This window comes from Furipterus horrens, unplaced genomic scaffold (assembly GCF_987537825.1).
Source record: "Furipterus horrens unplaced genomic scaffold, mFurHor1.1.pri manual_scaffold_2, whole genome shotgun sequence".
NCBI lineage: Eukaryota > Metazoa > Chordata > Mammalia > Chiroptera > Furipteridae > Furipterus > Furipterus horrens.
In genome coordinates, this window is record NW_028327172.1 from 99833005 (window position 1) to 99848522 (window position 15518).

General features: G+C 42.1%; 1 protein-coding gene across 3 annotated transcripts in view; it reads right to left on the reverse strand.

The window, feature by feature from the left end:
• Positions 1 to 13677: 13677 nt before the first annotated feature.
• Positions 13678 to 15518, reverse strand: part of HELQ (helicase, POLQ like) — a 65935-nt gene continuing 64094 nt past the window's right edge. For all 3 annotated transcript variants that reach the window (XM_090266240.1, XM_090266242.1, XM_090266241.1), the window contains one exon: positions 13678 to 13881. In XM_090266240.1, coding sequence (XP_090122366.1) covers positions 13789 to 13881 — 93 coding nt within the window. In that variant the 3' untranslated portion in view covers positions 13678 to 13788. The remainder of the gene's footprint in view (positions 13882 to 15518) is intronic.

Genomic DNA, 15518 nt, shown 5'->3' on the forward strand with positions numbered 1-15518 from the left:
TCTCTCTCTGTTTCTTTATCTTCTTAGAGCAGACCTTTTAGCATCTCTTGCATTGCTGGTTTGGTGGAGATGTATTCTTTTAGCCTTCTTTTGTCTTGGAAGCTCCTTATTTCACCCTCCATTTTGAATGAGAGCTTTGCTGGGTATAGTATTCTAGGTTGTAGGCCTTTGTTTTTCATTGCTTGGAATACTTTTTGCCATTCCCTTCTGGCTTGTAGTGTTTCTCCTGAGAAATCTGATGATAGCCTTATTGGAGTACCCTTGTATGTTATTAGTTGTTTTTCTCTTGCTGCTTTTAGGATCCTCTCTTTGTCTTTGAATGTTGCCATTTTAATTATGATGTGTCTTGAGGTGGGCCTGTTGGGGTTCATCTTCATTGGGACCCTCTGTGCTTCCTGGACTTGCGTGACTCTTTCTCTCGTCATGTTAGGAAAGTTTTCTGTCATTAGTTTTTCAAAGAGGTTTTCTATCCCTTGCTCTTCTTCTTCTCCTTCTGGAATTCCTATGATACGGATATTATTACGTTTCATGTTGTCCTGCAGCTGTCTTAGAACCTCTTCAGTCTTGTTCAGTCTTTTTTCATTTTGTTGCATTGTCTGGGAGTTTTTGTGTAGGTTGTCCTCCAGCTCGCTGATCCGATCTTCTGCTTCCTCTAGCCTGCTTTTAATTCCTTCTACTGTGTTCTTCAATTCAGAGATCGTATTCTTCATTTCCTCCTGGCTCTTATTGATAGCTTCTATGTCCTTTTTCATGCTCACGTAATTTTCTGTGAGTTCCTTGTAGTTTTTCTGGAGTTCTTTGCAGTTTCCGCTGAGCTCATTCAGCTTCTCCATAATCCATGTTTTGAATTCCATATCTGATAGTTCGCTCCCCTCTATTTCATTTAGCACTCTTTCTGGGGATTCTACCTTTCCTTTTGATGGGAGGTTGTTTCTTTGTCTCCCCATTTTTTTGACTCCTATTGTTTGTTGGTGCTTCTTGGAATGATCTGCACTTCCTGGATCTGCCTCTGGTGGCGTCAGATCATGTACCAGTCTGGCCCTAGGCAGCCTGTTGGAGACTTCCAGGGATCTACTGCTGTCTGTCTTCTTTGATTGTTAATCTATTCAATCTGTGATTAGCTGTCAGGCTTAAGAACTGTGGGTGTGGCAGCTTAATTCCTGTAGGCAGGGCTTTTGCTTCCCCTCAGGCTGACGCCACTTGGAGGGGAATGGTCTACCCGCAGTACTGGGGATGAGTCAGCACTGGGACCCAGTTGGCTGCTCCTCCAGTTCTCCCCTCAAAGCCACCGTGCCAAATTCTCCCCAAGTGTCTCCAGTCCTCTCTGCCTTCCCTCTGCTTGAGCCCAGGGTAAGTGGTGGCCAAAATATTTTCGTATGTGATCCACTTAAGAGCTCTTTTTCTCCTGCTGTTTCTCTCCGGCTAGCAAGAAAGCCTGTGGCTTTTCGCTTTTCACAGCTGATACTATTTTACTTTCCACTCTGTCGCTGTAGGCTGGGAAGCCCAGCTGGGGGTTTAGACCCTGCCCTTCTCAGGGGGAATCCCCGGCTGCTGAGCTGTTTCTCAGTCCCTTCAGCAGCCACCCGTGTGAGCCCAGCCAGCCCTTCCGCGTCTCCGCACTCCCTACCGGTCACGTTGTGATGTAGCGGCCTTTTCTGTCTCTCCGTGGTTATAAGACTTCTTTCCAGCTAGTGTTCCGTTGGTTATTCCAGATGATTTCTCCAAAATTAAGTTGTAAATCCAGACTGGTCCTGGGAGGAGGTTAGTGTAGCTTCCACTTACTCCTCCGCCATCTTGGATCTCCTCTTTCTCTTTTTTAAATTATAATTTATCGATTATGCTATTTCAGTTGTCCCTATTTTCCCCACTTTGCCACACTACACCCAATACCCCTCACTCCCTCAGGCAATCCCCCCATCATTGTTCATGTCCATGGGTCATGTGTATAAGTTCTTTGGCTACTTCATTTCCTATACTGTACTTTACATCCCCATGGTTATTCTGTAACTACCTACTTGTATGTCTTAATCCCCTCACCTCTTCACTCATTCCCCCAAACCCTCCTCCCATCTGGCAACCACCAAAATGCTCTCTGTATCCATGATTCTGTCTCTATTCTTCTTGTTTGCTTTGTTTTATAGATTCAATTGTTGATAGATATGTATTTTTGCCATTTTATTGTTCATAGTTTTGATATTCTTCTTTTTCTTAAGTCCACTTAAAATTTCATATAATAATGGTTTGGTGATGAACTCTTTTAGTTTTTTTTGTCTGGGAAGCTCTTTATCTGCCCTTCGATTCTAAATGACAGCTTTGCTGGGTAGAGTAATCTTGGCTCTAGGTCCCTGCTTTTCATGACTGAATATTTCTTGCCAATCCCTTCTAGCCTGTAGAGTTTCTTTTGAGAAATCAGCTGACAGTCTTACAGGAACTTCCCTGTAGGTAACTAACTGCTTTTATCTTGTTGTTTCTAAGATTCTTTATCTTTAACCATTGGCATTTTAATTGTGATGTATCTTAGAGTGAACCTCTTTATCTACATCTTGTTTGGGACTTTGTGTTTCAGGGACTTGAACGTCTATTTCTTTCACCAAATTAGGGACTTTTTCCCCCCATTATATTTTCAAATAGATTTCCAATTTCTTGACCTTCCTCTTCTCCTTCTGGCACTGCTACGATGCCGATGTTGGAATGCTTGAGTTGTCCCAGAGGCTGCTTACGCTATCCTCATTTTTGGTATTCTTGTTGTTGTTGTTGTTCTGATTGGTTGTTTTCCACTTCTTTATGTTTGAAATCATTAATTTGATTCTTGGCATCATTTACTTTACTGTCGTTTCAACATAAATTGTTCTTTATTTCACTTAGTGTATCCTTCATTTCTGATCGGATCTTTTTTATGCTGTTGAAGTCCTTACTAAGTTTCTTGAGCACCCTTATAACCAGTGTTTTGAACTCTGCATCTGATAGATGCTTATCTCCATTTTGTTTAGTTCTTTTTCTGGAGTTTTGATCTGTCCTTTTATTTGTGCCATGTTTCTTTGTCTCCTTGTTTTGGCAGCCTCATTGTGTTTGTTTCTACGAATTGGGTAGAGCTGCTTTGACTCTGTGTCTTGATAGTGTTGCCTAATGTAGTAGGTGTCATGTTGATTCCAGTGACACAGCCTCCCCTATTCCCTAAGCTGGGTACTCAAGGTGTGTCCTTCATATGGTCTGAGTATGCCCTCCTTTGTAGTTGAGGCTTGGTTGCTGTTGGCAGATCAATGGGAAGGATTTACCCAGGCCAGTCAGCTGCAAGGTTGGCTGTGACTGCTTACCACCAATCTCAGCCCTCTGAGGAGGATCAGCTGTGCAGGGGCAGGGTTGTGGTGCTCCAACGTAGTCTGTTGCCGTCCACTGGTTGTGCAGGGTCTGGGGTTTCCCAGGTAGTGCAGGCCAAGGTAAGGCCCCACCTGTGTTTTGCCTGTGGCCACCCTGCCTGAGCTATAAGTGATCTGAGATGGCTGCTGCTTATGCTGGGCTGGTGGTTCCCAAGTGTAGCCATGCAATGAAATTAGGCTGGCTGTGCTAATGCTGGGCCTGGAGCTCACTGAGGCCAGCTCTTGCTTGTTTGATAGGATTTAGGAAGTTGTGAAACTGGAGCCAAAACCAGCCATTCATATGTAAAAACATTTTGGGTGGGCCTGCAAATTGGGTGGGGCGTAGTCTCTGGGGATCTTCAAGGTGAGTGAAACATCGTTACCTAGGTTGATGGAGCCTCAGATATGGCACCACCTTGCCAACTCAGTCTGGATGTGTTACAGAACCCCTGGGCAACTCCAACTGAAAACAAACCCACGGGCTCTTTAGTTAGGGGCCCGATTGCCTGCCGCCAAAATTATAACTCTCAATACCAGAGTTTAGTGAAAAGAAAAAGAATTGTTTATTTAACAGTTATATAGATTTAGTTATTTGTGGATTTCTGTTGTTAAGTCTTATGTTCTTTAAAACACCCATAAACACATATCCTTGCCTCCCCCACACCAAACCTGGCCAGTCTTAGGAAGGTCAGAAACACCGTTTCCCTACTTTCCAAACACAGTTCAGCTTTACCAGCAGCTGCCAATCACTCGGTTCTGATTGGGGAGGTACTTTCTCTGCTGTGGTGCCCTCCACCTCTCAATGCAGAACTGCCTGGATTCTCAGACTCCTTGCAAACTGCCTTCTTCCTGCAAACCGCATGGATCTCCTCTCCTCAAAACCGCATGGCGAGAGCCTCTTAAAGCAGCCTGGAGACCCCTTCTCCAAGCCACATGGGGAACTTAGCTTCTTTATTCCGCACGGAGAAGGCCCCTTCACCAAGCCGCATGGAGGGGGCGAGAGAGTGAGAGAGCGAGAGCACGAGAGGGAGAGAGAGAGCTAAAATGTCCACAGCTGCTTATATATCCCTGACTGCGTCCTCTGACGCAGTGGGTGTTGCAAACAGTTCTGACCATTCACAGAACCTTACGTAGGCTCTGTGTGCTTTCTCCATACCGTCCCCTGGTTCAAGACTCCTCCCATCTACCTGAGGCTTTGGATGCATTAAAGCCATTTTGTATAAAAAAGACACTAGCCACCAGCCTCAGGCATGTGGAGGCATTCTAAAAGCTGCTTCCTTCTCCCCATCCCCCAGCCGCAAACTCTGGGGATTTTTGGACTCCCCTGTTTCTGTAACAGATAGATGTAGTTTCTTTAACTCTGTAATTGTCAGACTTCCATTCAACACAAGTTCTGACAGTTCTGAGTGATGGTCATTCTATATTTTAGTTGTAATTTTGATGTGGTTGTGCAAAGAGGTGAACCACGTCTTCCTATGCAGCCATTTTGACCACAGGTCTCAACACTTTCAAAGAACTTTTGTGATATCATTGAGCTCACCAGATAATTCAGGGTAATCTCTCTCTCTCAAGGTCAGCGGATTAGCAACCTTAATTCCATCTACCAATCTAATTCCCACTTGCCATATAACATGACATATTTATAGTCTTGTACACATTTGAGTTAAACTTTTTTTCTAGGTTTCTTAGATATTATTAACATATAACATAAGTAAGTTTAAGGTGTACAACTGATGATTTGATACATGTACAATATATATTGGGAAAAAGTTACTACAATAAGCTTAGTTTAACACCTTCATCAACTCACATGATTACTTTGTGTGCATGGTGATAGCATTTAATCACCAGAACTTATTCATATTATAACCATGTCCAGAGCTTATTCATCTTCTAACTAGAAGTTTGTACCCTTTGACCATCCCCCACTCCTTCCCCACAGCAACCATCAGTCTCTGTTTCTGAGTTTGGCTTATTTAGATTCCACATACAAATGAGAACATATGAACCTTGGCAGCAACAAGACAGCAGAGTAGGAGAATTTATCTCACACTGCCTCCCAGAACCAAGCTGACAATAAAAATAAAGAGGGGAACATCCACCTGAAATAAACAACTGAAGACTGCGTGAAGAGGAGATACTTACCCAAAGATGTGTGGAAACTACCTCAGGACTGGTAGAAAGGGCAGGGATGCAAAAGGGGCAGGCATAGCTTTCACGGGCAGTGAGCTGAGGTTGTCTCATGGCTGTGAGAGTTTCCCCCAGAGAGGAGAGAAGCCTGGACCTCTGATGGGGCTCCCAAACACAAAGCTCCAGTGTGGAGATCACCCACCCGCACAGCATCCAGCGGGTGAAAAGCCATGGGTTCTTGACTATGGGGGAGAGATGGAGCCCGCTGGAGACAAAGCCACTTTTTTTCTTATTTTTTCATTTCTTTTTTTCTAAGGGGCCAATAAACAGGTTTTGCATTCTCAGCCACTCACCTTTGGCTCAGGTGAATGGAGCACACAGCACAGTTAGCAGTTGCATAAGGAGAGTATGGAGTGGGAGGCTGTAAGAGAAGCATGGGGGAATGGATGCTGGGTTCCCAGAGCTAGGATATAGTACCATACAACAGCAGACATTTTTCTTGAAGAGCAAGCTTCTCCCAGAGGAAAAGCAATTACCCCAGCCTGTGGTCAACTGCTTACCCCACCCACTGGAATTCTACCCCCATTCTCTGGAATCCTACTCATTTACCTCTGGTTCCTGCTTGCCCTACCCAGCATCCTTTCCAAAAATTAAAAAAAAAAATTTTTCCTCCTCCCTCCTACCTGTTCTTCCTTCCTTCCTTCCTTCCTTCCTTCCTTCCTTCCTTCCTTCCTTCCTTCCTTCCTTCCTTCCTCCCTCCCTCACTCCCTCCCTCCATCCCAACTTGCATCACCTCCCCTGCTGAGGAGACAGCAAAAAGGCAGACTCAGGGGCATTGAAGACTGGCTTTAGCGTATCACCATTCCATACTTTCCTGGGAACCAGACTGGTGTTTTCTCCTCACAAGAAAGCCTAGGAACATGCTCCCTGTTTCTGACAAACCCAAACGCTGGGGTCTGGAGGTTTCACTTGCTATCCTACTAGGGGCTTCGCCCTGCCAAATTCAGGGATATAATGTGGGACAGACTCAGACATGTGGCACAGACACGGGAAACACACCCACCATCTTCCCTGAAGCCTGATCGACACCTCCCACAGGAGATCCAAGGGTCCCCTCATCCCAATTCCACCAGAAGCCACTTCAGAAATGGATAAGTCAGTGGCTAGACTAAAACTAATGGCAGGGTCACAGACAGGGGTAGGTAGAGGCAGTTCTGGGAGAGACTTCAGTTGTTAGTTGACCCAACCCTGGGCCCTGTGCGGATAAGAGCCAAATTTGCTGAGGAGTGATGCCCATCCCAGATGCAGCTAAGCCCAAAGGAGACAGCACAAACTGTAGATCACTTGTAGCTTTGAACAGGCTGTCTAGAGCTAGACATGGACAGCATCTGGCATTGGTTTGCACCAGCTTTAGACAACATCAGAGTTGTACCCAGAGAAAGAACCCAGCAGGCAAGCATTAAACTTTGCTGAGACAAATTCCACTTCATTCTTTTTCATTATTTTCATTGTTTTCTGTCACATAGCTTTTTATCATTTTTTTCTTTTTCTTCAATATTTTTTCTCTTTTCTTTCAAATATTGTATTTTACTTTCCACTTTTCTTACTCCATTTTGCATTCTTCTTTCCTTATTTTTAAAATTTTATTTTTCCCTTTGTTCTTTGGTGGAAATTCCATGTTTCTATTTCATATTGTTTCTCTCCATTCCCTCATAATTTTTCTTTCCTTCGGTCTTATTGTATTCTTGTTTTTCTTATAATATTCTATTGCTCCTTCCACTTTTACTATTCTTTGCTCTTTTATCATTCATCTGCTACTGTTGTTGTTTTGCTCATGCAAGTTTTATTTTCTGTGTTGTGTTATTCTGTCAGCACCAGTACAACAGCATACAATATGGTGGGGGTTGAGTCTATCACTCAGCCACTTTGAGGGGAGAATCCACCAATGAATGAGCCAAGAAAAATCAATACCCAAGTAGAACAGGAGAGCCCACATAAATAGCACAAGGGGCATTCCTAGAACATCCACCTCAGGAGATCAGTAAACTGCACCACTGAATCCCACAGGACTCCTAATACATAAGACCATCCCACGAAGACAGGGAGTCAAACCAGATCTATCTAATATGTAGAAACAAACGAACACACACACAAAAAGTCATTTGGTGAAGATGGAGGCATAGGGAGACATGTGGTGTCTCCCTCAGAACTAAGAAAGAATTTACAACCACTTCAAAATTCAAAAAAACCCAGAAGATCCAGAAAATCAAACTACATAAAAGTTCAATAAAGAAATAAAGAAGAACTATTCAGCCAGAAAGTTAGGAGGAGCAGAGCCAGGATGGAGAGAAGGATGTGCTGGGCTGTGTTGGCTGTAGGGGTGGAGCTTGGCAGTGGCAGTGAGGCTGGCGACTGCGAGGCTGGCAACAGTGGCAGTGGCACAGGAATTGTAGCTGTGGCAAAAAGCAAAGCCATACATTCTAAACCTGGGAAGCAATCATAGCCCCAGACCAGACAGATCCCAGACCCAAACAAGACTGCAGCACACGGTTCCAGTGCTGGAGAAAATAGAGTGACATTGCCTCTGACTGTGAAAGCCAGTGGGGGTTGGGGCAGAGGAAGAAACTGCCAGTCTCTCAAAGTAGGCAGCTTGCTTAGTACAGCAACGGGGAGAAGTGCCTGGAAAAGCAGCGGCAACCAGCACTGCTCCCTCTCAGACCCCTCCTGCACATACAGCACCACAGTGTGGTGAAACCAGTCACCAGCACTAATGAATACCTAAGGCTCTGTCCCTTATAATGTAACAGGTGTGACAGTTCTGCCTAAATCACAGAGACAAACACAGAAAGCTGTCAAGATGAGGAGACAGAGAAGTATGGCCCAAAAAGGGGGGGGGGGGCGAGCAGATCAAGGTTCCAGTGTGAGAACTAAGTGACAAAGAAACAGTAAACCTAACAGATGAGGATATAGTGGACCTAACAGATGCACAGTTTAAAGCACTGGTGATAAAGATGCTCACAGACTTGATAGAAAAGATTAAACAGGACAGGAGAGAAATAAAGGCTGTACTAAGTGAAAGGAAGGAAAATCCACTTGAAACTAGTGGTGAAGGAAAGGAACAGAGGTTCAAATCAACAAAGTGGAACATAAGGAAGAAATAAACAGTCAACCAGTACAGAAGAAAATGAGAATTGAAAAAAATGAGGAGAGGCTTAGAAACCTTTGGGATAAATTTAAACATGCCAACATCTGAATCACAGGGGTGCCAGAAGGAGAAGAGAAAGAGCAAGAAATTTAAAAATTATGTGAAAAAATAATAAAGGAAAACTCCCCTAAGTTACGGAAGGAAATAGACAAACAGGTCCAGGAAGCACAGAGAGTCCCAAACAAACTAGACCCAGAGAGGATCACACCAAGACACATAATAATTAAAATGCTAAAGATTAAGGATAAAGAGAGAATCTTAAAAGCAGCAAGAGAAAAATCAGAGTTACCTACAAAGGAGTTGCCATAGGACTATCAGCTGATTTCTCAAAAGAAACTATGCAGGCAAGAAGGGACTGGCAGAAAATATTCAGTGATGAAAACCAAGAATAGTCTATCCAGCAAAGCTATCATTTAGAATGGAAGGGCAGATGAAGTGCTTCCCAGACAAGGTAAAGTTAAAGAACTATATCACCACCAAGCCATTATTATATGAAATGTTAAAGGGACTTACTTAAGAAGATCAAAACTATGAACTTTAAAATGACAATAAAATCTCAACTATCAACAATAGAATCTACAACAATAAAAACAAAAACAAACTAAACAGACAACCAGAGTGGAAAAAGAATCATAAGCATGGGGAGCAGGTGAAGAGGTGTCAGCTAGGAGGGGGGAGAGGGGAAAAGGAGGGAAATGGTGCAGGAATTAAGATGCATAGTAGGAGAGTGCAGAATAGACAGGGATGTTATGAATAGTATAGGAAAGGGAAAGTTAAGCAACCTTTATGCATGAACCATGGACGCGAACTAAGGGGGGTGGGATTGCTGGAGGGAGGGGGAGTGCTGGGTGGAGGGGAGCAAAGGGAAAATAAATTGGGACAACTGTAACAGTGTAATCGATAAAACACACACACAAGAAAGTCAGCTAAAGTAGAAAGACAAAGAAACAATCCCCAAAATGAAAGGAAAGGAGGACTCCCCAGAGAAAGAGGTAATTGAAATTGAGGCAAGCAATTTATCAGACTTAGAGTTCAAAGTAATGGCTATAAGGGTGTTCTAGGAACTTAGTGAGAACTATAAGGAACTTAGTGGGAAATACATCAGTATGAAAAAGGACATAGAAACCTTAAATAAGAACCATTTAGAAATGAAAAATGCAATATATGAAATGAAGAATACACTAGAACAAATTAAAATCAGGCTAGATGAAGCAGAGGACTGAATCAGTGATTTGGAAGACAAGGTAGAATAAAACAGTCAATCAGAACAACAAAAAGAAAAGACTTAAAAAAACGAGGATGGTTTAAGGGAACTTTGGGACAACATGAAATGTAAGAATAACTGCATCATATGGATACCAAAAGGAGAAGAAAGTGAGCAAGGGATAGAAAACCTGTTTGAAGAAATAATGACAGAAAACTTCCCTAAGCTGGTGAAGGAAAAAGTCACAAAGTTCAGGAAGCACAAGGAGTTCCAATCAAGAGGAACCCAAAGAGACCCACAACAAGACAAATCACAAGTAAAATGGCAAAGATGAAAGACAAAGAGAGAATCTTAAAGAAAATAAAGACAGTTACCTACAAGAAATCTCCAATAAAAGAATGTCAGCTGATTTCTCAACAGAAACACTTGAGCCCATAAGGGACTGGTATAAAGTATTTAAAGAAATGAAAGTAGGAATCTTCAATCATGAGTACTGTATCCAGCTAGGCTTATCATTTAATATTGAGGGTGAAGTAAAGGACTTCCCAGACAAAAAAAAAAAAAAAAAAGACTAAAGGAGTTTATTAACACCAACTCAGGACTGCAAGACATGTTAGGGAGACTGCTTTAAGATTAAGTAATAGAGAGAGAGAGAGAGGTTCATAGGTATAAAGAAATAAAATGGCAATGAAGAAGTACCTATCAATAATAACCTATGCAAACCAAGTGTCGCTGGTTTGATTCCCAGTCAGGGCACATGACTAGGTTGCATGTCAGGTCCCCAGTTGGGGGTGCATGAGAGGCAATCACACAGTGATGTTTCTCTCCCTCTCTTTCTCCTTTCCCCTCTCTCTAAAAATAAATTAATTAAAAAAATAACCTTAAATATAAATAAGTTAAATGCTCCAATAAAAAGAAATAGGGTATCTGAATGGATAAGAAAACATGACCAATATATATGTTATCTACAGGAGACCAACCTCAGAACAAATTATAAACAGCATTGATGAACATTTAATGAGACTCATCAAGAAGAAAAGAGGACTAAAATAAATAAATCAGAAATGAAAGAGGAGATATAAGAATGGATATCACAGAAATACAAAGGATTATAAGAAAATACAGTGAACAGTTAATGCCAAGATATGGGATAACCTGGAAAAAATGGATAAATTTCTAGGATCAGATAATATCCCAAGACTGAATCAGGAAGAAGCAGAAAACCTGAATAAACTGATAAAGCTAATGAAATTGAAACAGTGATGAAAAAACTACCAGCAAACAAAAGCCCTGGACCGGATGGCTACATAGGCAAATTTACCAATCATTCAAAGAACTAACAGCTATCCTTCTCAAACGTTCCAAAAAAAATTCAAGAAGAGGGAAGGCTTCCAAGCTCTTTTTTGAACCATTATTATCTTAATTCCAAAACCAAGTAAAGACACAACAAAGGAAGAAAACTATAGGCCAATGTCTCTGATGAACACTGATGCTAAAATCCTCAACAAATTACTAGCAAACTGGAACCAGCAATACATTAAAAAGATCATACACTGTGTTCAAGTGGGATCTATCCCTGGGAGGCAAGGTTGCTACAATATTTGCAAATCAATAAATGTGATACATCATATAAACAAAATGAAAGATTAAAAAGTCATATAATTATATTAATAGATGAATAAAAAGCATTTGATAAAATCCAGCACCCATTTATGATTAAAAAAAAAACAAAAAACTCTCAGCAACTGGGAATAGATGGAGCACACCTCAACATAATAGAAGGCATATACAAAACACATACAGCCAACATCATACTCAATGGACAAAAACCAAAAGCATTTCCCTTAAAATGAGGAAAAAGACAAGGATGTCTGCTTTCACCACTCTTATTCAACATAGCACTGGAAGTCTTAGCTACAGTGGTCAGACAAGAAGAAATAAAAGGTATCCAAACTGGAAAAGAGAAATTAAAACTGTCATTATTCACAGATGATATGATATTGTACATTAAAAAACCCTACAGACTCCACTGAAAAACTACTAGACCTAATATATGAATTCAGCAAAGTAGTAGTATACAAAATCAATACTGATGGCATTTTTATACACTATTGATGAATTATCAGAAAAAGAAATTGGTATCTTCAGAGCATTTTACCCCAGAAGAGCAGAATATACATACTTCTCAGTGTACATGGAATTTTTCCAGGATAGACCACATGTTAAGACACAAAACAAGTCTCAATAAATTTAAGAAGATTGAAATCATTTTGGGCATCTTCTCTGACCACAATGTTATGAAACTAGAAATCAATCACAAGAACACTAAAAAAACACACAAAAACATGGAAACTAAATAACAGTTATTAAACAACGAATGGGTCAACAGTGAGATCAAGGAAGAAATAAAAAGATATCTTGAAACAAATGAGAACACAACAATCTTAAAACAGTGTTGTTGTAAGGATTAGTCACATAAAGCACATATAACCGCGTGGCACATAGAAATTACCAGGTAAATAACTGCTACAATATAATGGTCAAAAATGTTACAGCGCAAAGAACTTAAGACTGTAAATCTATTTGCAGTTTCCAATGGATGTCTTGAACAGGTAAGACTTTAAGTAAACCAGCTCAGTATTAATAAATATCGCTAGTTATTACTCCTTTTCCTGCAGATAACCAGTCATCTACACTTGAGCTATTATTCTGAAAAGGGAGCTGGGAGAGCAATATTTAGGTGTGTTTGAAGAGAATCTTTAAATTGTTCATTTGGGTAGTCTTACTTCTTTTCACAAAAGTTCCTACTTTCTGCAATGAATTGTGGTAGGTGCTGTGTGCCATACAAAGATGATTTAAAAAGGTCTTTGTCTTTCAGGAGATTTGAAACTCACAGCCTTTAAAAAAGACATGGGTTGGTCTTTGCTGAGGGTCGCAAAGAGCTCTGAGCTGCTTTAGGGCATTTTTAGGAGTCAGCAATGTGGCAGAAGACAAGACCAAAATCAAGAATTATGACTGCTTGTTTTGACAGCCATTTCCCCAACCAGAACCCGACCAGGAACTGCTGGCAGGACTACCTGGACTTCAACCACTGTGAGAAGGCAACGATTGCTAAAGCGGATGATTTCTCCTTGCACAGATGGTCCACATTCTAAGTATGGGCCTGGAATGACCGCCACACAGAAGGAACATTTCCTGGGAAGATCTGAACTGGCTCCACCCAGCCTCTCCTCTGTCCTCCATACTTCTCCCAGGATGGTGAAGTGGGACCTGGGCACATCCCACCCTGGGATACTGAATCATGGCTTAACTAATAATAAATATTTGTTGGAAAAGTGTAAAAAAAAAAAGTGGGCATAAATGAGGAGCTCACAATACTTACAGAAGGGAAAGAATCCGTATATGGGGTGGGAGTGAGAATAAATTTGAACAATTTCATAGAGGAGACAGTATGTGAACATTTTTAGTTGACATCTGAAGCATACAGGACATTTTAAAGACAATTTTCTATGCACTAGGAATAAAATAAAGCAGTTAGGAAATGAAGGGTTTGGAAACTGCAGGGAAAATTCTGGAATTTCAAATAGTCCAGTTTGATGAAAGAAATGGGTAAGAAATGTTGAAAGATCTGGCTATAAAGATAGGCTGCAGTGATGGTGAGGAAGTTGGAGTTCATTTTTGAGCACAGATATCATATAATGTGTAAGTATCGAATAAGTGAATTATTACTGGGAAGGTTACTATAATTATGGGTGACAGGTATATTCAAACATCATCCACAGTTCTGAATGTATAATTAAAATGTATTTTTTTCATTTATAAACAATAAGGGATCTTTAATAAAACATATGTACAAAAAATAATTCGTATTTGAAATTGCTCATCAGACAGCTTCATGCCTTTTCAATGGAAGGGAAATCAGAGGGTAACCTCAATAGCTCTTCTACTTCTTCTTGCAAAGCCTCTGCTTTTTCATGCAACAGCATCTATAATAAAAACATCAAGACATGAGGCCAAAATATGCATTGCCAGAGAAATGCTAACATTTTTACCACCTGAATCCTTACACATCAGCAATCTAGATATTAAAACTAATAATGAAACTGAGAAATGGCCACTTAAGAAAAAGCAATTATAGTAAATGAAGCTGAAGCATTTAGTTAAAGCTATTTTAGCTGATCACTACATTTCATATACCCAAAATAAAGGAACTATAATACTCTCAAAGATTGGTTTTAATTGAAGACTCAACCAGTTAAAATGAACTTTTAATCTATAACATTGAAGACAACTTTGCAAAAATTTAATTAGGACTTGAAAATGTTATCCTTTATGTATGTATTTTACTATTCCTCAAAATTTAGTAGTATGCTATCCTTTGAAAACCTATCACTTTTTCAAAGAAAAGTTTTATTCAAGTTCCTAAAATTAACATGGTTAGATAGAAGATGGCGGAGGAGTGAGGGGAGGCTGCGCTTTCAGGCTCCCGAGACCCGTCTGTAGTTTGGACTAATTACAGACAGAACATCTCAGTGAGCAGTTGGACACTGGCAGGAGTCGAGCCTTGGCACTGCTGGATTAGAGAAAAACCATCTGGGAACAACCTGGTTAGTGAGGATAGCGGAGGCAAAAAGGGACAAGATGGGATCCCTGACTGGGGTGGCTGCCCGAGCTGCGGCTGGAAGTACACAAAGGATTTTTGGCAACCACAGGTTTCCCCAGAGAGGAGTCGGGAGGAGAGCAGATCTCTGCCCGCTAGCAGAGACAGGACTCAACCAGGTGGCATTGGCGCTGAAGGACAGGAGACAGCGTACTGCTGTGCAAGTGAGAACGTAATTTTCCTTTATATTTTTCTCTTGTGGACTGCGGAGAGGGGTGGAAAGTTTGGGGGTGGTAGGACATTCATGAGAAGTGCAGGTGCAGAGGTACGCTCGTCCACTCCCCAACCCTCCCCTTGGGTGGCACGGGCACGCATAGGGAAGTGCCCTCATTCACTGGCCCAGGCGTGCAGGGCTGCGAGTCCAGGTGCCCCTCGGACACGCCCCAACAAACATAAGATCAGTGCCCCAACGGACATAGGGAGGGCCCACTGAACATGCAGAAGACCGTGCGCAGACACCCCTGGCCAGCTCCAGTGGGCGCCAGGCCGGAGTGCAGACCACTTGCTCAGGCTCTGCTTGTGCCCACACAGGCGGGTGCGGGAATAGCAGGTGGCTGTGGCGCGGGAACAGCAGGCGGCAGTGACTCACAGATGCTCACTTCCACTGTGCACAAGTGTCTGGGGCCCCGCCCTAAGAGGTGAGAGACCAGCTCCCGGAGCGCAGCTCAGCAGGCCCGAGGCAAGCTCTCGGGCAGCCAAGCTCTTGGGCCACCCTGTGTGTGCAGGGGAGCGCGTGCAAAGCCACCTCAGCTGGCTCCAGTGGGCGCCAAGGGAGCATGCTGTGCAAGCCACCGCGGACGCACAAGCTGCTGCAAGGAACAAGAACCTCTGACCCGCCACACTAGACCAGCTGGGGACACAGAAAAAGAAGACGACACACGAAGGCTGAACTGAGTAAAACATTCCTTTTTCTTTTTCTTTTTTCCCTTCCTTAAAAAAGGGAAAAAGAAGAGAAGAGAGGAA